The sequence below is a fragment of the Sander vitreus genome, chromosome 10 (genome assembly GCF_031162955.1).
Source record: "Sander vitreus isolate 19-12246 chromosome 10, sanVit1, whole genome shotgun sequence".
Taxonomy (NCBI): Eukaryota; Metazoa; Chordata; class Actinopteri; order Perciformes; family Percidae; genus Sander; species Sander vitreus.
This window is the reverse complement of record NC_135864.1, coordinates 10,258,733-10,285,974: the sequence shown is the minus strand read 5'-3', so window position 1 is coordinate 10,285,974 and position 27,242 is coordinate 10,258,733. Positions and strand designations below refer to the sequence as shown.

The following is a 27,242-nucleotide window of genomic DNA, read 5'->3' as shown; positions in this document are numbered from 1 at the left end:
TATGATTTTTGTAACTCTAGAAACACGTTTGTCTAATGTTGAAGTTGAAGTTAAATAAAGGCAACCCTGCAAAATTACTAATTTGATTTGAAGTGTCTCTGGCTCTGGCTGAAACTAACCATTGCACTTTGAAGATTTTGTTTTACTGTATGTGAGTTTAAATTCTACATCATACTTAATCCCAAATCCTATCACTGTGACAAAAAAAGCAACTGTTAGGGGAATCCTGTCTTGCTAAATAAGTTAATTGAGACACAGCTATTGACATTTTTCTTCCTCTGTCCCGGTTGGTCACAACCTTTAATGACTTAGCCATATTCTGCCATTTAAAGAAGTGCGTAGGGGGTTGGTGAATCGGAAAGATTGATGGGAATCTGATTAAACCATTTCATGAAGCAGGCTACCATGTCTTCATTGTTCTTACTCGCCACTCTTTGAATATTGGTGCAAGGCTTTGAATGCTTGATTGGTGAAAAAATGACACTGTGAAGCCTGTGTGCATTATCCCTCCTGGTGTCACCTTCATTTAAAGATGTTCTGCTCTCACAAGGACAGCCATTATTAATCTTTTTTTCTATATTTTCAAACACTCTTGCTAGTTATGTACCTGGCTATAGCTGTCCATTGTTGTAAACGTGGTAAACATAAAAACAACTGAAAGCAAGGTTCTGCAATGACAGACAACACAACAGTACAGGTAAGAAACTGTGTGTGTGTGTGTGTGTGTGTGTGTGTGTGTGTGTGTGCGTACACGCAGCCGACACAATATTCTCACCTCTCTCTAAGGCGCTGTAGTCATAATTCAAACAAACGGCCATCCTGCACTGCATTGTGGGTAGGGAAGCGTGAAGCGTGGAGGCGTTTTATGAGGGAGAAGAGAAAGGAGAGTCTGACAGGAAGGAGAAAGGTAAAGATGTAAAGCCATGGGGTTGGTTCTTTTTTGTTTTTATACTAATATACTGTATGAGTGTATTGTTGGAAGAAATTACATATTACATTCTCTGAACACATTATTCCAAAGCACCTGAAGGTGCTCTGAGTGTGTAGATGTTGAGCATGGGTGGACCCAGTGGGGAAAATGAATTACATTTTATCACAATAAAAAAGTGGGTAAGGGAGCGAGAAGGCAGGCAGATGGAAAACAAGGTACAATATGAGGACGTGATGGCTACAGAAGATAAAAAGCGTGTCTGTGTGGGCACTGAGGTGTAATGTGAGGGCATATGAAACAGCTATATGTTATCTGATGTGTCCATGCTTCTCTGAAAGCCAACTACTGCTATATGCCTCCCAGCATGACTGACTCCCATATGTTGTGATTTAAGCGTGACTACAACTGTACACATACAGCATCTGTGGTTGATCACATTTGTCTTGGCTTTTCTGTCCTCCTCACTGTCAGCAGAAAGCATTTCAGTAGCTACTGAATATTGTAGTATAACCTTTATATAGGTTTCAAGAAAATAGGTTTAACAGTAGTCTGACAGAATCTCATTATATTATGATGTTATCAAATATATCTGCATGTCAGATGTAAATAGTTTCGGAAGATTATTCTACTTTTGGTCAAAGTCAAAGTCAAGTTTATTTCATCCATAAAAATGGAAATTATAGTGCTCATACCCGCCTAATACAATACAATAAATACAATATAATACAATACAATACATAAATACAATACAAAATTTATAAAAATGTATGTGTGTTGTTGTGCTGTCTGATAGTCTGAGGTATAAAAGAGAGAGCATACCGCTTAGTTTGTGTCACGGGAGGCCTTCCACTACAGCCTACCACTACGTTCCATAACTCTGCCCGTCAAATTACCATGAAGAGGGTGACCCGGGTCCCTCATTATTTTCTGTGTCATTTTTGCCAGACGGCTGTCATATACTTGATCCACTGTATTTACCTCTCCTACCATTTTTCCAGCCCTTTTAGTCACTCTATCAATCCTGGCCTTCTCGGTTATCCCAACATTCCCATCCCAACCCACCACACAGTAACTCCAAACACTACATATCACTGACATAAAAAAAACATTCTCACCACATCTGTATTCACCTTAAAGGACTGCAACATCCTCATACAGTATACATGTGGACTTAATTTTTTTATCAGTAAGTCAACATGATCTGACCATGTTAGCCTATCATTAAAAACAATGCCCAAATACTTGTATGTGCTCACTCTTTCTATTACTGAACCTTTCATTTCCACTGCCTCAGTTGTTATCTTATTTCTCCTGTAATCAATTACTAATTCTTTAGTTTTCTTAACATTGAGTTCTAGGAAATGAGTGTCACAAAAATCAACAAAAGCTTTTATCTCATTTTGATAGTGACTATCGTCATCATTTTCAATTAACCCAATGAGCGTTGTGTCGTCAGCAAACTTAACAACTTGACAGCTTGCCTGCTGTGGACGGTATTCTGCAGTGTAAATGGTAAAAAGAAAGGGTGAAAAAACTGTTCCCTGAGGTGACCCTGTTTTTGTCATGATCTTGTCTGACTTAACTTCTGAGTTTAGCTTGACAAATTGAATCTAAGAAATTTAGAATGAAAGAAATAAATACACCTGGAACCTTGCTGTTGGCTGTAACCAGTTTGGGATACAAGTTAGGTGGTTGTTTTCTGCATCAGCCTGGTTGAGGTTGTTGTCACTCATTTAGAAACGTATGCAAAACATTTTTTAATTTACTTTCCTCTTACTGTGTAAACGTGCTGTATGACAGTATAGGACACCATCAAAATAAGTCAGTAAATGTTTAAATGTGTCATTTGAACCTAGCCTATGGTGAGTATGGCACTCAATCCAACTGTTCGAAGAGTGGTCATTAGGTCACGAATGTGTCATTTTCAACATTATCACCTTTAGCCTATAGTTATACGTTTTTAATTAATTAATGATCGCTCAGTACTTTTTCATTTTTGCTGTTATTTGATTTTTATCTTTCTGTGAATATATTAAGCCTTTTCATTGCTTTGAAATGTGTGAATTAATTGTTTGTCGTGATTTTATGCTGTCATGTTTGCAAACCAGATTTCCTCAAATTGACTAAAAATACATTTTGGGTTGAACTGAATGAGTTGTGACACACCACCAATTTAAGCAAGGTCTTTGCAACACATGAAACAATGTTTTGAGTTGTTGGATTTTTATAGATAATTTTTTGGGGCTTTCCCACCTTTAATTTGACAGGACAGCTAGGTGAGAAAGGGGTAAGACATGCAGGAAATCGTCACAGGTCGGATTCAAACCCTGGACCACTGCGTTGAGGCATAAACCTCTCAGTATATGTGCGCCTGCTCTACCCACTGATCCAACCCAACCACATTGGACTTTCTTTTAACTATCTCACCAATGTCCTTGGGAAAATCGCACAAGGGGGTAATTGATAGTGTTGAACATGTATGGTTAATACATGGTTAATTAAACTCATTCTGTAACTGCTTGGCTGTGGGAATGTCGCTTTTAGATGGCAACGTTTTTTTCACATTCACTGGTGTATTAACATGATGACTTTTCTGGCAAGGCAAGACAAGGCAAGACACGGCAAGACACGGCCATAAAAGACATGACGAGACAAAATTAGGTTACAGAAAATCAGATTAGATAAGATTAGATACAAAAAGATAAGCATCCAGAATTTGACATACGGCAGCTAAAACCATAAAACACAGAGCGTATTGCAGGAATTTTGCAATATGCTTTCTACCCATTCTTACTCTACATTTACCTTGATCATCTGTACTTTGACTGACAGGTTGAGATTTGGGGGATGACAAGACCAGCAGTCAGCACAATGTATATACTGTACCAACACACATGTACACACAAACACCTACACACAGCTGTATGGCATATACTGTACATGTCTCCTTAGGTTAGCAGAAGACTACAGTAATCATATTTGCCAGTTTCTTGGCAGTTTCAGCAAACCAGTCAATCTGATAGCAGGGTCAAAACATTGTGTGTGTGTGTGCGTGTGTGTGTGTGTGTGTGTGTGTGTGTGTGTGTGTGTGTGTGTGCGCGTGTGCGTGTGCGTGTACGTGTGTGTGTGTGTGCGTGTGTGTGTGAAAGAAGTGCAATAAATGGATACTATACTAGCCACCAGGCAGCATGAAAGGGAACAACTGAGAGAGAGGGATAGAGACCCTACCCTCTGAGCAACAGAGTTAGACAGAAAGGGCGAGAGACATAGATTGAGAGTGAGTGAGAGAGACAGAGGAGAAAGTGCGAGCAAGGGGGAGAGAGACAAAGTGAAAGGGGGCGAGAGACATACGCGAAAATCAATGCTGTGTCCACCAGGGACAGAATGTCATGAAGTTTGTTTTTTTTCACTCTGTGGCATAATGGAGGGTTGGAGCCTTTTACTGCAGGAGTCACCTTGTCTAATGGAGGGAGGGAGGGATGGAGGGGGGTGGAAAAGGAAGAAGAGTTAAATATTGAGAAAAAAATAAGAGAGGGAGAGAAAATTAAAGGGAGGGGAATAGTTGGAGAAGACTTGGAATGGAAGGATGGCAAGAGAGGAGGGAGGAATGGATGGGGAGCAGAGTATGGGACCTTCAGTCAAAATAGACCTGACCCTTCCTTCACCAGCATTACATTTTGGATGACCCTCCAAAATGATTGGGAGAAAAGGGATGACCCTCCCAAACAACGTATTGTACTGGTTTGCACTTGGCAAAGATGTACAATTCCCCATTGTTTTTCTACAGCCATGACATACATAACTAAACCTCTGCATTCTCATCTGACACATCACACTCCTCTGTTATGGTGTGGTGGCCATTTCAGTAGATTTACGCTCTAACATTGTTGTGGAAACACAATAAGCATGGAAACTAAATGCACACTTCATGAATTACTGCATTACTTCAAATACTAAGTTACTCATCTAGTGAACTAGTGTTCACATGAAATAAAACAATAAAACATTGAGACCATTCAGCAAAGCACACTGGGTAATTCAACACTGGTTGCTATGGACTCGTCACTAGGCTTCCTCAGTCATTGTATATTTTAGCATAGGTAAGCTCGCCGAAGCTGAACATTATCCAAAACTCCAGTTTTGTGTTTATATGTGCGAGCGGGATTTATTCAGTTTGGGTAATCCCACGGTCTCTAAAGCTACAGGTCTGGCTGACTAAACAGGGAGGGATCCTTCTGCTAGAGATAGGGGCCGAGACTGAGAGAGCTACATGGAGCTACATGGATAAATATGCACCAAACAAGCCACTTTGAAATTTTGCTCTACTTATGAATACAAAAGTTGAGTGACCCTTCCCCGTAGACTAAAAAAAATTGGATGACCCTCCCCTCAACAAAGAATAAAAAGACATGAGCCTCCCCTATTTTTACTCCGGTGGTCCATTCCATAAATACCAAACGGTCCCTAAAAGAAGAGAAAGAGAGATTGAGGATAAAAGAGAAAATAATTGAAAGTGAGAACATAGACTAAGAGGGAAAGAGTGAGGAAAGACAAAAGATTGACCGACAGAGGGATAAGAGAAACAAGAGGAAGAATGACGGATGATTGGGGAGGAAGGAAGGAATAGAAGATGAAGATATTATGACAGATGAAGGGAGGTAGAAAGTATAAGGAGAAAGTGTTTGAAAGTGGCACTGACAAGAGGAAGGAAAGATGAGGAGAATAGGGAAGAGGAGGAGAAGGAAGATGTGGAGGTGCTGTACATGTAAAACGTCAAAAAAAGGAGGCGGAAGAAATGAATGATCTTAATATGCCTAAGTTACTCCTAATTTTGGCAAAAAAAAAAAGCAAAATGATTCACTTTGTAGGTCAAAGATATTCAGTGCAAAACATTTTAACGTGGGAAGAGACTTTTATCGTCAAATTTGATTGATATGACTTTATAGCTTTGGCAGAAGGTGTTAGCGCCATGTTAGAACAGAGAGTGTGGCGTTAAAAAGGTAAGGGCAATTTAAATTCAATGTGCAAAGTCAGGAAACTAATTGAATTTCACCTGCTGTACATTGGATCTGCTTAGTGGGACGACAGTAGGAGACTGTGGTTATGGTGGGCAACTCTCAGGTGTAATTGTGTGTTAATTTATGAATGTGACGCAGGGAATTACCGATAAAGAGCTTGCATGGATAAATACAGGGTAAAGACATGCAAGGTGCTGCAACATTGCAACTAAGATAGTGATTTGCCGTGCAGTTCTCTGGCACCAAACTTCAAATAATTGTGAAATACTTGAGTGAGTCTAAGGTCAAAGAGGTAAGGTGGTGCGTTTAGTTTGGATTATGTCCGGTGTGAGAAAGGAGAGTAGATCAGATGATCAGAGGCCAACCTGAACTCAAAGGGCTGGAGCTCAGCCATGAGAGCTGACACTCACTCAGTTACACGCGCGCACGCGCACACACACACACACACACACACACACACACACACACACACACACACACACACACACAGCAGTACAGAGTACAGGCACTTTCAGGTCCATTTAACTTAAGAGTAATAATGTCCTGTAGACTTTGGCGGCCATATTGACTTACATCACACTTGGGAGAAGAAACTAACTGCTAACTCTGAATTACTGATCTGTATCAAGATGCATATTAATCAATTCACAGATTGCCCAATGAAAAAGTGCTAGAAAAACATAGTTCTTGACAGTTCAAGCATACATAAATTCACATTTTAAGGTGATTATATGGATGTTTTTTGCTTGTGGAATGTAATGTTGTGATGGCTGTTCCAACCCAAACCTGGGCACAGAATTCCTTGCGGGTTCTCTGTTTGTAAGGAATCTATCTTAAATCATAACTTTTGTGTTGAGAAAACACTAGTTTGATGTACACAGGTGGGTACAATATAACATACAAATAACAGCTAATCACAGCTACAAACACTACTACCAAGGTTGGATGCCAATTAGCAGCACTTGTCAGCCCAATATAATTTTTGTGGTTGAGAAAAATATCACACCACAAGGTTAATAAATGATTTATTTTTACCCAGCACTAGTCTAGTGGATAAATATGACAAATACAGTTGGCATGCAATCAAATATTACTCGTATTTGCATTAGTGATTGCAATGATGATTTATTTACTTTAAGTTTAAATCCATTTTTGTGAACTTTTTATCTCGTTCTATTTACCCAATGTATGCAGTTTTTCCTACACATGGCATAATACAATGTTGAAAAAGTGTGATTATAATTATTTGTTCGAATTGCAATGAAATCACTTCAAAAGAAAATCTGTATGTGAAGATCCCAGTCATCCTCGTACTCTCTGTTTTGCTCTCTCTTTTACTTTCTCTCTCATTTAGCCAAGCATATTGTTTGTGTGTTTGTTGTCTGTCAGCCGACAGCTCTAGTAGTGAAATAAAGCTTGTGAAGCATCCAAAAGGATGGGTTATTATCTTTTTGCATCTTGTAGTTATTATGCTCTCCTCTATTTTCTATCCCATTCTCCCTTCCTTCCATCTGTCATGTCAGTCATGACTGAAAAAACACAACAACAAACTTTAATTTACACAGAGATTTGTTGAGAAAATCTGCTTTTTTTTTTCAGCATCATCCAGCTTACATACAGTTCTATTCTATTCCTATATCGAACTCTCTCACATTGAGGACATTGTTTACCCCTAAACGTCTGTCTAGTAGTTTCCTACACAGCATCAGGCCAGATTGATCAGCCATTATTGATAAGAAACATTGATTAGGCAGTGTATTGATCACACAATTAGTGATTAGGTCGTCATGAATAAATGACAGCGGAGTATTGAGCGCTTGACGTGAGGACAAATCCTCTCTGGACAGGAAGAGAGGAGAGGGAGAGGAGGAGACAGAAGAAGAAGATGAGAAAAGTGGGAATAAGAGGAAAAGGGAGGAGGACAGGGAGAAGTGATGAAGAGCAGAATGCTAAATAGATTGAGAAGGTGCAGGGGAAGATGGTTATAACAGACACATCATGTGAAACGAATCCAAACCCCATTTGTGATTCAGAAAATAGATTTGATCACATGTCCAGGAATAACACTGATTAGGATCAACTTTTCTGTGAGATAATAACACAAATTGTGCTCGGTAAAACTGAGAATAGAAAGGATGAATGAGGTGGGAGGTAGAAAGATGGACGAATGGAAGGGAGAGTAGCTGTGCTTACAGGTTCTTGACACTTGTGATTCCTCTGAAAGCTTTCCTTGGAACCGCCTGAATCTGGTTCTCGCTGAGGTCTCTGGAGCGAGAGAGAGAGACAGGCAGACAGACAGAGGGAGGGAGAGAGAGGGAGAGTGACATTAGTTGAGGTATTCCAAGCACTCAAAGAGATATGGTCAAATGATAAACAAAACCACAGACATTTGATCTATGCCACACACAGGTACACGCACACGCACATGCACGCACACACACACACACCACACACCACACACACACACACACACACACACACACAAAGCCAATTACAGTACAAAGGCACAGAAGGAGAAAGAGATGGAGAGAGAGAGAGAGGGAGAGGATGATATGACATTTATGATCAGTGGAACAATTTGGTCCAAAGAGCTTTAAAGACAAAAAGAACAATCAGAAATACTGCTGGCATGAGTCCATCTACTGCCTTGAAGTGTGTGTGTGTGTGTGTGTGTGTGTGTGTGTGTGTGTGTGTGTGTGTGTGTGTGTGTGTGTGTGTGTGTGTGTGTGTTAGATGTGCGTTTTGTATGATTTTAATGTAAAAGTATTTCTTTTCTTCTAACTTCTTCTAACTTAAGCCATCCAACAACGCAGCGTTGCTCTGAAGGAAAAATATTGAGAAACCCAAAAACGCACACACGCATTTTACTACCACCATCAAGCAACATTTACATTGTCTCACACACACTGAACATATCAGAACATACAACGGCCCTGCTACGTTTTTTAAAGGCTTTTTCTTCCTCCATAATGAATACCGATATGAGCCAAATGATTTTTGACATGACACAACAGTCTGGCCTTAACTCTATTAGTGTTGTTTGTGGGAGAAGGCCTGGCAGGCAAACCGGGTTCAGAAAGCACAATGTAATTAGAGAAGTATGAAATATCAGACAAGCTAATCACCCTATATTCCTGACAGTCAGGCCTGAGTTGAACACACACATGCATGCACGCACGCACACACACACACACACACACACACACACACACACACACACACACACACAAACACACACGTGCTAACAAAGCCAATCAGCGGCAGCACACAAACACAGGTCCATGCATGCATGAGTTTTCTGTTTGACCCTGACACATACCAACCATATTCATATAATTTTCCTGTCATGTAGTTAATAAACGCAGCCTGTTATTGGTCAATTTTCAAAGACAGACAATGGCACGCATACGGGCCCACACACATACAGTACACATTGGAGTAAACATACTCACACATACAGCCACACATACATAAACCCTCACATACGTTTACACCGCCTGAATTACAGTCACGCACACAGGAGGAAAATTGGTTGTGCATTATTCTAGAGCCAATCAACTTTTATTAGGGCTGCGAACGTTAATTGGCGGGCCGTGCTCAGAAAACAGAAAACTAATTTCCTCAAACTAACAAGGTTTCATCATTTTTGACGTTTCCCTTTAAGCCCTGTGTTTTCTGGCTCATTCCTTTTGTTTGACAAGAGATGAGCGTTTCCCGTTTTCTTTTTTTTTTTTCTCTCCTCAGGCCTTGATGGGAAAAGTATGTGCCTGGCATTGTATAATCTTTAGGCAATGAAAATATGTGCTTTCATGTGTAATTTTGCTCAGCGATTGCGGTAATGAAGGAGCACAAAAAAAGCAAACATGACGGTCAGGAATGGTATTATGATATCTTAATGTGCAGCACAGTCGGAAAATATTCCTTGTGTTTACACTTTTGTTTTGAAGGTTTTGACACTTTTTGGGTATTGATAGGATTTTCTGTAAGGAGGTTTTCTTTTTTTCTGTCTGTGTTGCTCCCATGATGACGTTGACAGAGCAAATAGGAAGCAGACACAAAGCAAAGCTCTTATCACTCTTTTCTATCCATTCTCTTCTACTCTACCTAACTAACTATATCCATACATCTATCTTGTTTATCTCTATGATTTGCATCTCTTTTATACCAACCTCCCCTCTGTGGACTGCTGACAGAGTGGAAAACGATTTAAAAAAAAACAAAAAAAAACGAGAAAGCAAGAGAATGAGAACATGAAAAAAAAAACATTAAGAAGTCATATTTCAGAGGAGTTCCATGGCTAATAAATCTTTTATTGTTTTGTTTACCCACCATGATATTTATTTGTTATTGCTTCTAACAGACGGAAAGCCATCCAAGTCAAATAAAAGCCATTATGAGACTGTGTGTCTCTCTGTCGGCCTTTATGACTCCAGCTGAGTGACTGACACCAGCTCCAGGAGTCCACAGTTTAGGCCACCATAATAAAACTCATATGTCAGAAGGCTTGAATTAAGTTTTCATCATACAAGTGGTTGGTGGTTGCCGTTGTCCACTTGTGCAATCGGTTTTAGGGTTATGGAAATGTTTTGGGTGACATTTTGGAAGGTGTAAACAAAACATGTACACCTCGTCAACATTTTATTAGAAACTAGAAAAAAATAACACATTTGATTTTAATGAGTTTGACAGGATTCAATAAGTGAGTGAGAAAAGGGATGTTTGCTATCCTTAAAATGTGTTAATAGTTAGATAAACTATGTATTAGTCTGAAAGATGTGTGTGTAGTCATTGTTTTAAGCTGCACTAGGCAAGATTTACAAATAGAAATGTCTCATCAGCTTGAAATAATAGATTATAATAATAATAATAATAATAATAATAATAATAATAATAATAATAATAATAATAATTGAATAGATTTGCTGGAAAAATTTAATTCTGGTGTGGTTACTGGCAAAACACAGCAAATCACAAAAACGTAAATAAAGAGTGCAGGCTTTGAACCAAATATGGCTAAACTGAATAGCCATGGCTGACCATTTTCACTACCTCAAGCTCCAACAGAAATATAGACGAAGAAATGTAGGGACAAAAATGATGTTGTCTTCAGGTCACTTCATGCAATTCCTGAACAGCGAAGGCCATAAGCCTCTGAAATTTTTTATTTTTTTTTTTAAATCAAAAAAACTAATTTGCTTCAGGAGATTTGACTGAGAGTGGCCTGGCAACAAAAGCAAACAATCCAACAACCGTCATCACATTATGATTCAAATGTTGCTAAAAACCGGGCAGGAAATGTCTTCATGTAGGACCCCATTGCTCATAGTGGGAAGCTGATGGGGAAGATAGTCATTCAGGGCCTTCAATGTTTAAGCAGATGTCTGTGGCTGCCATTTGGCACAATCTTGATACGACCCTTTGTACTGTCAGATATTAAAAATATTTCTTTACTCAATCATAAAGAAAGTATTGTTCTTATCACACATTCAACATCTAGAGCTACGTTATGTTTTCAAGTGAACAGTCCTCCTCCCATCTCTCTGAGTCATACCTGCTGACCTTTGAGTAAAGCAAAGGCTATCACCAACAGGAGATTGGCCTGTGGTCCTTGAAAAGGACACTCGCTGAATGACCAACACACATACACACACGCACGCACGCACGCACGCACACACACACACACACACACACACACACACACATAGTGCGTGGCACTATCTTTGTGGGGACCCTGTCATTGACATAATGCATTCCCTAGCTCCTCACCCTAACCTTAACCATCGCAACTAAATGCCTAACCTTAACCTTTACCCTCACCCTAACCATAACCTAATTCTATCCCTAATCCTAAAACAAAGTCTTAACCCTCAAACAGCCCTTTAAACTCGTGGGGTTCAGCATTTTGGCCCCACAAAGCTGTTGGAACCCCACAAGTGTATTCCCGGTTTTTGGACCCCACAAATATAGTTAAACAAGACCACACAAACACACACACGCACACACACACACACACACACACACACACACACACACACACACACACACACACACACACACACACACACACACACACACACACACAGGCAGACAAAAGGCTCACTTGGTTAGCTGGATAGTTTGTACACCAGTGTCTAGCAATTTGCTTCCACATTTCATTTATTGGATTTAGCCGTTTTGGTCCTCCTCTATTGCCACAGCATTTGAGGGAGAAGGCAATTAATCTCCTAAAAAATCTATTAAAGAGACGGATGGCGGTTTGAATTATACATTAGTTCTATTAGGATGACAAATTCTGTAAATTATAGTGATACTGATTATGAAAACAACTTCAGATCTTTTTAAAAAATTGGGAGATCGCAAGAACTGGATAACAAGACAAACAACACAAAAGTTCACAGTAAGCAATGTTTAGTATTTATGGGTACAATGAGAAAATGAAGAAGAAGAAGAAGAAGAAGAAGAAGAAGAACAACAACAACAACAAACAGTAACAGCAGAAGAAAAACATCTTCCATTATCCATTCCATGTTTGTAATGGCGTCCTAAGAACTGCATGATTACATTTTGACCAAATGTCTTCCAGACCTTTCCCTTTCACCACACAGACCCCCCACCCTCGGTTAATGTTTCCCCAGCCAAGGCCTCTCCTCTCTGGGTATGCTGGCTCTCTGTGCCCCCTAGAAATCTGGAGGGATTGAGGATGACAGAAAGATCTTTTTCGGGTTGGGGTAGTGGTCCTGTTGGTGTGTGAGGGTGTGTTTGTGTGTGTGTGTGTGTGTGTGTGTGCTTCCAGCGATCACCTCCTCCATATTAAGTTCCATTATTCATGTGAGGAGAATAATAACACTTGCCAGGTCACCCTTTGCCACTTCGGATATTACTGTTAACCCTTTAAAACACACAGAAACGCACACACAATGCTAAACAGTGCCTCCTGGGATACTGGTGTTAACCCGTTACAAACACACACTGTGCATGCAAACACACTTGTACCCGCATACGCCTCAGCAACGGACATGCAGATATAAAAACAAAAACACATGCACATATACGTCTATGTTTTTCCCTCTCTCTTACATACACACATACCAAATTAACTTTTCTCCAAGGATATCTCACCCTCCACATTTTGTGTGTAACAGTAGACACCAGATATTAGATGGATCAGCCCTCAGGCTCGCTTAGATATGAGCCACAGCCACTCTGTACCATTAACCTGCGAACGGGGGAGTGGAAACAGGCCTATTTGATTTCATATGACTTTGTGTCAGATGGCATCACAGGAGGTCTCAGTTTGACAAAGATGGCGGCAAAGGTGTGTACCCGTGTGTCAGCTAGAATTTGTTTGTCTCGGCGTGAAAGCAACAGCGGGCAAGTGAGATTGTATGGGCAACAATGTATGCATCTTTGTGTGTGTTTCAGTGTGTGTCTTTTATTAAAAGAAGAGTGACTGTAGTGGACAAAAGAAAACGAGATGACCCTTGGCTAAGGTCCAGGGGAGAGATAAAAAAGAGAGAGGAGTGAAACAGGAGGAAAACTGAAGGAGAGGAAGAAAAGGGATAGAGAAGGAAGACAGAGGTGGCACAATTTCATTTTTGAAACCTAAGAGACCTTCAATGCTGAACTCAAGCCTCGCACTTATTTTCTCCCTGTCTCTCGTATTCTTCTCTCACTTTCTTTTTCCACCCCGCTATCTCACTTTCTCTCTCTCTGTCTGTCTCTTTTTCTCTCCCTTGGGGGCTGTAACTGCATTTAATATTGTTCCATAAAGAGAGTAATAAATATCGACTGCTGGCTAGCTCATATTCTCCTTGTTTTTTAAGGCACTCTACTGTAGGGTAAGACCAAAGTCATGCAGCAGGTATTACAGTGTGTACGGCCTGTACTGTAATAGTAATTGAAATATCCTAGTAGGTATCTGTAACCTTTGGAACTATTGTCTCCTTTAAGTCTATAAGTGTCCTTTATACCATTTTAATACTGTTAAGTACGGCCTTTAAGTCACAATAATTACACGGAAATGTTTTAATGCCTGTGATAGAAGAGTGTTTAAATTTAAAAGCAGAATAACTTGGTCAATTCATGTTTTGGCTTTTAATGGTAAAGATTGCTGATAAAACTTTCCCCTCACTTTTTGTCACATTGCATAAATGAAATTAAATGAAAAAAAAAGATACATGAATGGATTTTCCCAGCTTACTAGCCGGTTACCACACAGTGAGTGTAGACATGTATTTATATGATCTAATATGCATTTTTTTTTTTTTTTTTTACCACATTGCAACAGCAAACAGGGAGTTCTGTTGTTGCAATGTGGCATCTGAGTGGAAATAATTCAAATTTAGCCTTTGTATACTCGGTTCTACTAACTATTATTTTGTTGGGCATGTTCAAAAGGAACTTATAGCAACTTTTATTCTAACCTTCATTTATCCTGGGAAAACTTACTGACTATAAATGCTGTATTTTGGCAATGCCACAGACATATAACTCCATGCATTCAAAATTGGAACTTTCCCATTACAGCCACGGCCTTCTAATCTTGGCTGCAAAGTTACTCTACTTGAGTGAGTTCTGATTTGTGCCAACAAACTAGGTGGGGATATATTATCCCACATGCTGGCAGTGCGTTGCAGACAGAGGAACTGCAGTGTTGGACTGACTCTTTTGATTTCTTAAATTTATACAACTTAAAGTAATTTTTCATTGCCAAATTTTGTTATTGATTTGGCTCCAAAGTAATGATGGTCTTTTTACTGAAGTGGATTCTATCTTCACATTTTTTGCCTTTAGTTCTTGTTTGATTCTTCAACAATATGGTTTTAGCATGTGTTTCTTCCAAATTGCATGAGTTCCCTGGAAGCTGGCTCTTTATTTAACAGAAGAAAATGTCATTTTTATGGAAAATGTTTCAACAAAAAATACTTTACATCAGACACATATTGCTTTCAAGTTTGTCCTCAGTATCCTGGCGTACTATCATATAATGGAGGTCACACAGAATGGTCTTCCTTCCATACTTCGCCCCCTTTTAGACTTTCTCTTTCCAGTCTTTGTAATTCTTCATCAGTCTTTTGACTCGGTGCCCTTGATTCGTCTTGTAACCCCCGCCTCATCCATTCTCCTCCCCTATTCAATCCCACCCCCCACGCTCCACTCCCTGTGATTTAATTAAATGGGCACATTATGAATAAAAATATTGCCCCCATCTATTGATCATGGTGGACGGGAGGATGACAGCTCAGAGCTCAGGCTGGCTTGGACAGGACGGGACAGGACAGCCACTCTCCTAACTCGTTCCATTACACTGATCTAACTAAGTGTGTGTGTGTGTGTGTGTATGTGTGTGTGTGTGTGGGTGGGTGGAGTTTGTTCAATAAGTGTGTGGACTAGTGTGTGTGTATACAAGTGACATTGTGTAAGATTGTGTGTGTAGACGGTAAAGTGCTGTGTGTCTGTGTGCGTTTGCGAGTGAAACAGCCATCGGGGAGCAGTAGCATCTAAATCAAACTAAGCCTTCTCAAAAGCTCTCATGGGCCCTTGCAAATCCTTCATTAGAGACACACACCTACATAGACACACACACACACACACACACACACACGTTCCTCAAATGCCTCCTTTGATACATACACTGCATCAGCATTAAAAATGGACATTGTCTGCACTTTTCATTTCTCTCTCTCTCTCTCTCTCTCTCTCTCTCTCTCTCTCTCTCTCTCTCTCTCTCTCCTCTGCTCTTTCCCCTACTCGACCCATCGCTCTCCGTAAGGCTGTAAGTATCTATTATGTTTTGTCGATACTGTAATTAAATTGGACAGCTTAATGCAATTCTGTGTGATCCATAGGCCTTTATGGATATAAAAGCTTTTCTGGCCCCACGCCCGAAAGACGTCCAACAAATTATAGTTACTATTAGAAAAAAAATTGTTGGAGAGGTTAAGGTAGTGGGGCGCACACATGGTCATTTGTAATTGGCTAATTCACTTTAATGTCGCTGACGCCATTTTGTTTTAATATATTTTCTTATTTGAATTGTCATCCACAGGACTAAGCGATATTACTACTCTGCCTCGCTTTGCTTTTTTTCTTCTTCTTGTTAGTCCTTCCTTTTCTTCTAGTGCTTTAGCTAAGCGATATTGCAGGCTCTTTGGGACATTTATGGTCCTAATAAAACTTCAGCAGGAAAGGATCAAGAGACGACATTAGAATGGACGAAGAGAGAAGAGATAGATGGAGGGAGGGGAGGGCGGATTAACAGGAAGGGGGAAAAAAAGATAGCAACATACAATAGTGTGATGGATGCAGGGATGGGTGAAAAGATTGGAGACAGACAGATGAAATATATTTCTTTGTCTCTCTATTGGAATATATTTAGCATCTCACATGTACATCACGGCAATGTTACTGTCATGCTTATCAACCTTGACCAAATCCACCAAGTCCTATAAAACCACACCTAACTGTGAGCACCCTTAGGGTGCTTTATCAGAAATGAGATAAAGGTATGCTATGGCAACGTACAGTATAAAATCAAAGTCTTCAATTTTGATGTATTCATTTGAAGTAAAACCTGCCAAAACAAAAATTATACGTAGACTCTAAATGAAAGCAAAATAGCTTTAATAGTATTCTATTATACTCATTACTGACATGACAACAGCAGATGAAATCACTGTTTTCAAGCTTGTTTATCTTGGCTTATCTACTGTATTTTGAAGCTGAGCAATTTTCTCAATTCACAGAGGACTTTGTAATCCTTTAATTAAGATTAAAACTTAAAAATCACAAAAAGTGGGTTTTACCAGAAGAGCAGGGTAATATTATCTACCCTGTAACATCAAGAGGATGCAATGTCAGCTGCATTTGTACAAGGATGTTATGTGATTATTTATTTTTTTTGACAAGAATAATAAATCATATTAGTAACAAGGAAAGGTTGTGTCCCTACATTCAACAGATAGTTGCACTCCATTGATATATGCAGTGACTTGTTAAACGTATTACTTTAGTGAGAATGGAGTCAACCCTTTAGTAAAAACACTGATATGTATATGTTGCATCTTGACCTGCAAAAAGCTGTTAAACCTGCCAAAATGACAATATATGCTTATTTTATTGGAGGACTCTTTGGATCAAATGGACCGGCATAACACTGATAAGGTGTGCTATGGAATCATGATCAATTACTCAAAGTCAGATTTTATTACAACTTTGACCCTGAATTAAATGTTTTGTTGTTTTTTTTTCTCCATAAAGCTTCAGAAACAGATGCAGTATACTGACATTTGATTGATATGCATGCATAATTGACACCTAAGTGGAATAATTGCAGTGCAATGCAATGCAATGCAATACATCTGCATCAAAAAGATGAACTGGTAATGGATTATCCCATGTGAATTGAATGATCCTCAGTTTGAAATGGATTTGAAGCATTACGGGTGATGGAGGATTTAGGCTGGAGATTCTCATTCTGAGAAAGGCCAAAGCTCCTTGACTAAATGGATTTGTTCTTTGAGAAATAGTTTTAAGCAACATACTGTATGGCTATTTGAGAGCCCCTTAGTCAACAGACAGTTGTCTAAACCTCTGATCAGATATGCCAATCCTGTCTTATCCTAAACTATATCAAATGTTGTAATAAATAAAATCTCAATGGATTAAGAGATCATGAATTAAAGAAGCAAATGAATCTAAAAAAAAGAAGCAATTGAACAACAATTGAAAACAACCAAGAGCATCATTAGAACAGGAATAAATCCTGTTGTAGGCTATGTGATTAAATCATTCTCTTAGTAAATGGTTGGGCAAACCTTTAAAGTAAATAGTGCAGCTCACTGATAAATGCTTGATGTAGGAACAGAAGATTGGTGGAGCATAGGTTTGCCATTAGAATAAGGATGAACCCAACAACCCCTGTTTTTCATCATAGAAGGAGAGATGGACATGTTTTAAAGAAAATAGGTTGTTAGAGAGACTAAAAGGAGGAAAGAGGCACGAGGAGAGGAAAAGAGGAAAGACAAGGGTCGACAGGAGGCGAGGTGAAGCTGGCAGGTGATGGAGGGAAAATGGGTGAAAGAAGTAGTAAAGGTAAGTTTGAGTAAAGGATAGAGGGATGAAAGGGGGTGTGATGGAGGTATGGAGAGAAGGAGAGGAGGAGGTGTGAATAAGGAAGCTGACTGTGGCGTTTTGCCTTTCTAAGCATCTGGGGAGCACCTCAGCACCCATAAATAATGCACCACAAATTAGCAGATTGGACAGAAGAAGGGGACTGCTGGAAGTATGTGTGTGTGTGTGTGTGTGTGTGTGTGTGTGTGTGTGTGTGTGTGTGTGTGTGTGTGTGTGTGTGATGCAGACAGGGAGTGCTTCTACAAACATGCATGCATGGCACTGAATCTGCACTATATATGACTGTATTGTGTGCATATATATATATATATATATATATATATATATATATATATATATATATATATATATATATATATGCTATACATATAAGGCATTTCTCTTTATTCTGATCCATCTCTCAGCAGGTAAGTGTTGTCAAGGTTACTGCAGGCCATTTGCCAGTGGGTCAATTAACTTTTAGCAAAGAAACAGAAACAAAACAGAACAGGACAGGTGCCTCAAGCAGTGAAAGGATGGTGGTAAGATGAAATGTGACAGTGTGTGTGTACGAAAGAGAGGAAAGCGAGAGAAAAGAAGCACATAAAGCCATTGTTGTCTCTGTGTTTGGCAAATAGCTCTATGGCCTTTCATGATGCTGAGAGAAGAATACAATTGAGGATAAGATGCGGGCAAATGTGAGTTTGAGCCCAGCAAGACATAAGGGAGTCAAGGCTCCAGTGAGCCGAAGATGACATAATGTGTTTCCTTGTAAAGGTTGACACAGTGTCACCTTTGTGTGCAAAGAAGGTTTCTTAAATCACTTGAAGGAATGTCTGAAAGTTAATCTGAAAATTACGTGATACTAAATATCTGAATGTTGTTTACAAATAAGTGTTAATACTTAGTGGTTCTACAATTAGCACTACAATGGTGCTCTAGCATTAAAAAAAATGTTATGACAAATGTATTTAACCCTTTGAACTTTGGGCTTTTTTTTTGCTTGTTTTTTTACTGTCTTAGCTGGCCATGTATTGTTATTTTAGATTCAATAGGCTACTCAGAAATTCCATGATTTGGCATTTTGGTAATACTATGTGTTCTATGCCTCTTTTTCATGGAAAATACTAACCGTTTAACACAATTTTGTCCAATGTATCTTGTGATATATGTTTGCACCATTAAAAGTCAAACAATTTCAAAATTTGATGATTGTAAATTAGAATCTTAATTTAAAAAGAATGCTTTTTTATATGCTTTCTATGCTGATTCATAAATGTTTATCCTAAAAAAGACTTTGGAGTGTGTTCTGGTTTGACAAAATTATGAATTATGAAGGATGCCATTTTAATGCAAATTGCATCGAGTGGTTTGCTAAGGAACTAAATCCCAACAAAGGTGGGCAATATTAGCCCAAATGCCGACTGGCAACATTGTTTAGCTATAAAAATAAAAAAATAAATCTGTCAACCAGCAAAACAAAATTACAACCCACAGAGCATCAACGAGGATGAATCATGTGTGCCCAAAGTGCAGGTGCTATTCAATCAAGGAAACTGTATGTAATATGTTAAATGCAACAATCAAGAATATGAATGACATCATAGACTTAAAATTACTAGCACTAAAATGTTTGAAGAAAAATTATTTTCCGTGTAGTTTTCAAACCTGAATAGTAATCTTATCCCATCCAGCATATTTTAAGAGCAGTTGAACAGTATCAAAGTTAAAACTATTGTGTTCTAAACTACTTACTGCCAAGCTCCTCATACTACACCTCTCATGTCTGAAAAGCACTTTACATTGCAATATTCTCAACCTTCTTCTTTGGTGTTTCGTAACGCAGTAGTGAAGCAAATGCACAGAAAGAAAGGAAGGCTTTTTTTTTTACCATTGTTTTATCTGTCTGAGTGTACTTGGTGAAATAAAGTGATTGTGATGGCTAACAGAGCAGACTGTCATCCTCCCTTCCCATGCAGCAGTAGGCTAATTCCTCTGACAGACTGTCTTCAACAATGGCCACTGGCTGCTGTCTTTTTAGCCTGAGGGCCTGTCTGTTTGAGTGAGTGAGTGAGTGAGTGAGTGTGTGTGTGTGTGTGTGTGTGTGTGTGTGTGTGTGTGTGTGTGTGTGTGTGTGTGTGTGTGTGTGTGTGTGTGTGTGTGTGCGTGCGTGCGTATGTGTGTGTGATATATACAGAAAGAGAAAAGTTGAGGAGATGGAGGGGGAGAAAGGAATAAAAGAGACTTGAGAGCGTGTGTGTGTGTGTGTGTGTGTGTGTGTGTGTGTGTGTGTGTATGGTTACTATGCTGTCTCTAGGCCCTAATCTCTTTAGTAAGCCCCATGATCCAGTTAGAAAGAGCGAGTGGCTAATGTCAGGGCTAACTGGAAGAGAGGGATCTATGTGAGTGTGTGCTTATTTGTGTGTATGCCTTCGACTGTATCCACATCCTCGTTGAGACTGTCATGGTCCAACTCTAAGAAAACTCAAGTGTTTATGTACTGGTTGAATAAATGTTATCATGCCTGCAACCATATCCACTTCCATGTATGTGTGGAGATGGTTTACTGTTTGTGTGTGTGTGTGTGTGTGTGTGTGTGTGTGTGTGTGTGTGTGTGTGTGTGTGTGTGTGTGTGTGTGTGTGTGTGTGTGTGTGTGTGTGTGTGTGTGTGTGTGTGTGTGTGTGTGTGTGTGTGTATGTGTGTGTGTGTTGCAGGGTGTGTCTGAAAAGCAGCAGTGTCCATTAAGGCTGAGAGATTAGATGACTGGATCCAGATTCTGCATTATTGTTCCTCTCCAGCAGGCTTTCTCTGTAGTTTGTAGAAAACAGGACAGGTGCAGGAAATGGATTTTTAGTTAATTTGCCTGGTCAAATCAAGTTTAAAAAAAGAGAAGGAAAAAAAACAAAATTGTTCTCTACTGAGAAATTGCAAAGCATAACAGTGTTTTTCATGACCAGCAGAGTTAATTAAGAGTAAATTCCGGTTTCAACTACGAAAATGTAAACATGTAAAAAAGAAAAAGAAAAACATAAGGCCAAATTATTCCGCTCCTTTTAATATTCACCAAAAATGCATGTTTTTTTCGGAAGATCTCAGTAGGAAAAAAGATATATAGTTAACTTATATTACACTACTGATACCTGAACATATTAAATGGCTAAATATGACAGATACTATTCACATTACTGTACATCTTGGGCAAGAAAAAAATTTCCTTGTAAAACTCCAAACCACTATCATGTATTATACAGTACATGATACAATTATATCAATCTAATCAAGTCATTTTGAAAATGAAAGACCACTGTTTAATTTTTCAGCTCTCCTTCATACCAATATTTTTTCCGCTTTACAATTTTTTTTTTCTTCTAAATTCTGGGCCAATAAGCCTCAAATGCTAAGAGGTATCTTGGTACAGGATGGTGTTTAATATATGGTACATTTAGCACAGCATGTAGATGAATGTTGTAAATGTGCTTGAAGCTGTCGTGGCATGATTAAAATGGACGTGGTGATCAGCAGTTTTGTCGCAGAGGGTAAAAGTACAGCTAACTCACCCGCTGCCATAATAAACGATAAGACGCTGACACAACGGGAATGATGAACACTGAACTAATGGCTGCTCTCGCTCGCTCACATGCATGCATAAATATAACCAACTCTTTTAGTTTTTTTTCTCCATCTCTGCCTGTCTGTCTTTTCCCCTCTTTTACATCTGTCCCTTTCTCTACAATCAGTTACAGTACACGACAAAAAAAGAAAACAACCTGTCCTTCAAAAATTGTACTAAACCATTCCTTCATTCCAGAAATTTCTGCTCCAAAACACCTCGTATAACAGCATAGCAGCGGATGTCTTGTGATATGAAAATCATTCATGCCCCAGGGGAATATATGGAGAGGAATATAAGATAGATGCGGACAGATAGAAATTGAACCAAATTCTCCCTTCCCACCCAATCACACTGCATCACAAATCACTAGCTCTGCCGCTAATTCAGGTGTGTTACGGTGCACAGGCCTTGGCATATGGCGTGTGTGAGCGCCTGTGTATGTGTGTGTGTGTGTGTGTGTGTGTGTGTGTGTAGTGTGTGTATTTGCATATTTGAGAGAGAGAGAGAGAGAGAGAGAGAGAGAGAGAGAGAGAGAGAGAGAGAGAGAACGAAAAGATGATTTAGGAGTAATGAGAGCCGGTAAAATCATGGTGCCCAGCGGCATTATGGGACTAAATCTAATCTGCTAATGGAGAGGGGGGGCATGGGCTGGGAGGGTGATGGAGGGAGGAGGAAGGGGTGAAGTAGGAGGGGGGATAGATGAAGAAGAGAAAGGACAGCAATGGCAGGAATAAAGGTTGAGCAAAGAAGAATGGATGGAGGGTAGGAAGGACAAGAAGAGAACTGTAGGATAAATGGCAAAGATGGAGGATGGAGAGACATAAGAACGAGTAAAGAAAAATAGAATACATAATAGGAAAGGACATAATGCGGAACCAACAGAAAATGACTAAAAGAGGACGTTAAAGAAACCAAGGTGAAAGAATGAGGCTGATGAGAATAGTAGAAGAAAAGAAGCGAGATAAGGGTGTATAGAACAAGAAAAGCATATAGATGAAGATGCTGAGGAAAACACAAAATAAAACAAAGGAAGATGGGGAAATATAACAATGAAAGAAGAGAGAAAGGAAGAATGTGGAGAGAAAAAGGTCAAGGACAAAGTGAAAGGGTGGGAGGTGAGTTTAAAGTGGGACATGTTAGGTGTGTGTGTGTGTGTGTGTGTGTGTGTGTGTGTGTGTGTGTGTGTGTGTGTGTGTGTGTGTGTGTGTGTGTGTTTAAAAAATAACCTGGGGTGGAGGCATCCGGAGGGCAGGGCCCAGGAGAGCACAATCAGCACATATTGCTATCATGTGGTGTACAAAATGCTCTCTCTCGCTTAGTCGCACACACACACACACACACACACACACACAAAAGCATGCAGATTGGAGAAGTTTGCACACTCAACATACATGACGTACGTGCAACCCAAACACCATCCCTATTGTTGCTCTCTCTGCCACACACACACACATTCGTACACACCCACACACACCACAGAAGGCAGCCATTGAGAGGTAATTGCTACTGACTGTTAATGTTTTCCAGGATAAAACTACACCAGTCTTTACAAGGACGGGCTAATTTCACAACTTTATATCGTTACCTCAACAAAATGGCTGCCAACCGCATTACAACCACTCCGAAGAGATACAACAGAAGGGGTACTAGAAGTAGATGTTATTTTATACAGCTAAGTATTTATTTTAATTTTCTGTGAGCTATTGGGTGGTGCTGCTGCACGTATGTGCATAATTTGGAGGCTTTTTTCCAAGTGGGGCCGCCCAAGCTGAAGATGTCGTGTATGTGCATCGCGCAAGGTGCTCTGACAAAAGATTTCTCCAAATCGTCTTTCCAGTGTAACACATTTTTTTTGTAGTAAGAGGGTAGCATTAGAGCTGCAGCAATTAGTCGATTAATTAAAATGTCTATTGACAGAAATGTCATAATCGATTAATTAATTCTTCATATCCTCTTAATCCCCTGGATCTTTTTATGTAGATCATGTCATGCTAAAACTCTCCAGTGAAAGCAAAGTAAACTCACCTCATTCAGGCTGGGTGGCCAGCTCAGCAGTGAGGAAAGTGATTGTCAGACTGTCAGATTTTACTGTATGCACTGTATCATATCATATTATTTCAAATCATTTTTATGACTCATGCGTCTGTGATCATTTGGGTTTATAAATACAATCTGCAGTTGGAAATTGAACCTTGGGCCGCAGTGGTAAACTCCTACACGGGTTTGAAATCCAGACACCCTGTGAAACTGAACCAAAACCTCAACAATCTGCTATGAGCAACACAAACAGAGCAGAGCCACATGGCAACTCCATTATCTTGATAGTAAACAGGACCCCGGCTCTGCAAATAACAGTATCTAAGATACGGCATCAACATACAACAACTAGCTTAGGGGTCCAAAACATACAACACACAGGGAACTGTATTGGTGCATTACTGTATTACTGTAAGACAGCCATTTACCTCAAAGAAACTTTAACTTAAACACATTAAATGTAACTCTATCTCTTAAATTACTCATTTCAAAGTTGATAGCTATGAAAAAAAAAAAAAGGCATTACCCAAAAACGCTTTCAATCAGGTCCCCAAGAGTGTAGAAAAATAAGCCAAAACTCTCTATAAATCAGAGTTAGATGATAGGCGACCATTAACGTTGGCATTGATACTGAACGGCAGCTAGATACAATGTCAAGCAACGTCTCGTGTTTAGCCATTTAATTTACAGGTCGGTAAAAGAAAACACAGATGCAACATTACCCTGTAGCTTAGGCAATTACACCAAATTACATTGAAACTCTGCAGTGGCTCATGTGTTTATGAGGTAAAGTACAGTTTCTGTGCATGAGATTGTAACTGTGCTCCCTTACTCATTCAGGTCGCAGGCACGGCGCTGCAATCAAATAGCCATTACAGTGTTGAATGTTACAGCTGAGGCAAAGCAGACGAGGAAAGAGATTGGGTCAAAAGCACGGCTATTGAATGAATTATAAAAAAAAATCTCTGTTTCATTTATTTGAATAGGAAAGCTGACAAAAACACACTTTCTGTAGATGCAATATCTACTTATGTGCAATATTTACATAGAACAGAAAAGAATAAAATAGGTATAAAGCCGCCGGTGAAGCTCAAACAACACCCAGCAGGTAGGCCTGTATCAGAGCACCTTGTCTGGAAGAAGAGACCAAAAGAGGTTCCAGACAGTAGATGGCGCTGTAATGCTTCGCTGTGCTTCTTTTTCAGCACAATCAATGCATTCAGATTACTATCACACACTCTGGATGCTCATCAACATCAGTACCTGCGGATCACTGGCACTCAGAGACAAGCACTAGCCCTCCTTTAAGGGCATTTTCAGACACATTGTCATTGTAAACTAAAAAGTGAATGATCACCATTTCCTGTCCTGGTGAACTTCCAAAGCAACACCTGTTACAGTTTTTTTTTCGATTGCTAAACGACACTGGTCATCAGTGCAGAGAAACACTCTCACACAGACAACACACACTGTCACTCAGAACACACTGCGTGTCACAGTAGCACCAAACACCAATACAGAAATTACAAACTTTTCATCTTTACAGTTTGAACAATTTGAGTAACTTCACACTACTCGATAGTTTCTTTAAAGAAAAGATATAGATTTTATAATATACCAATTGTTACGTAAGGTAAACAAGAAGGAATGAAAATCAGCAGTTTGCTTCAATATAGTATTTTCTCTCTAGTAATTTATGGAATTACTGGGGAAAAAAAACAAAAAAACTAAAGGTACATAACAGTGACAAAGAATAGTGTGACTAATCCTGCCTCTCTCCAGCATCATGCGGCAAGTTCTTCATCCCACTGGATGTCTGCATCATCTCTAAATACAAATGAATGTGGTGTTTCCATTGCTTTCACCTCCATTACTTTCTGAAAAACAGTAAGAATGCAGTTTTACTATTGTCAAGGTATAGTGTTTTTCATTTCTTCTTTTTTTTATAGCGGTGTATATAACCTCAGACATCTTACCTGGACTTATTGGTATCTTTGCTGTTTCTCTCAAACGGTACTGTGTATAATTGTCTCATTCTTATTTGGTGTTTGTATACAAAAAAAACGGCTTTCTGAGCTTTCTCTATATAAATACCGTTTATATTCACAAGCTAGTCTAAAACAAGACACCTGTTTAGGCTTTCAGCTAAAATTGCAATCAGCAGTGTTTGATAGACACCAGACTGAAATCTATTCTGTTTTGAATGTGTGGTTAACAGTTTTGACAACAGTGTGTTACCGTTTGAACAAAGTGCTGTGAATCCACAGTGTTGTGCACGTTGTGGTTAAAGTGATGGAATAAGTGTGTAGAGTTTTGAAAACTGTGTTCAAGCAATGAAAAACGAACTAGAGTTTGGTCCACATGAACTTCTGCTGTGCAGACTGTATTTAGAGTTTTGCACGTTACTCCAGTTGTGCCCACTATCATTTAGCAATTGAAAAAAACTGTAAACGTACTCACTAGAACACACAATTATTTTCATTTGATTGCAGCAAGGATGGCAGGAATAAAGATTCTTCTGGTTGCGAATATTATGTCATGACAGAGAGAGTAAATGCATCTTGTGTCTTTGCATTTAAACATATTGTCATTTATATTATATTTATGTTTTATTAGCATGGGTACACTGAAAAAAAATCCCAACTAAATGCACTCCAAATTTGTCACTGCCGAACATGAATCAAGTTGACATGTTTAATAAGCGGACTGATTTAAGGCAGAGTTGGCACTATCAGGGGAAACAAAGAAAAAAAATTTCTGCATTTTTGTCTTTTTCCACACCTGTTGTGTGTCCTCTAAGTTCATCCTCTTTTCCTTACGTCTGTCAGTCTGTCCGCGGTGTCTGTCTTTCTTCTCTCTACAAAGAAGAAAGACAGAGACACTGGAGGGATCTGTGAATTATTATCCTCTGCTCACCCCTGACACAGAGAAGCTAATAGGCTCCCAGCAGCGAATACGTGTGTGTGTGTGTGTGTGTGTGTGTGTGTGTGTGTGTGAGTGTGTGTGTGTGTGTGTGTGTGTGAGAGAGAGAGAGAAAGGTTGTGTAGGGAAAATACATATTTGTACATACAGGTTCATCATGCATCATGTTTCTATTTCTACTGTATGTGCTTGTTTTTGTTTTTGTTAACTCTAAACATGTGCCTCCTTGTGAGTGTGCGCTATTGTGTGCGTGTATGTGTGTGCGTGTGTTTGTGTGTGTTTCTCATTTCCTCCATGTAGAGATTAGGGCCAAAGAAGAGCAGAATTATCAGACAGCTGGAAATGAGATCTCAGTAGGGGACTAGACTCCTCTGCCTTTCTTTTCAACCCTTCTTCCACACCTCCCTTAGTCCCTCGTTCTGATTCACCTCCTCTCCTGCTACTCCTCTTTTACCTCCTTATCTTCTACTCTCTTATAGCTGTGCTTTTACGACTCTACCCCTCCTACCTGTTACCATATCCATTCTTATCTTTCCCTCCATGTTCACTTTTGTCAATCCTGATACAAACAACCCCACCTCACCTTTCTCTACTTGCAGCTCTCTTTCT

General features: G+C 39.4%; 1 protein-coding gene across 1 annotated transcript in view; it reads right to left on the bottom strand.

The window, feature by feature from the left end:
* The window catches only part of slit3 (slit homolog 3 (Drosophila)), a 247,117-nt gene that overhangs the window by 99,889 nt on the left and 119,986 nt on the right, over nt 1-27,242 (bottom strand). The window contains exon 5 of the mRNA XM_078260191.1: nt 8,143-8,214. Within this exon, the coding sequence (XP_078116317.1) occupies nt 8,143-8,214 (72 nt within the window). The remainder of the gene's footprint in view (nt 1-8,142; nt 8,215-27,242) is intronic.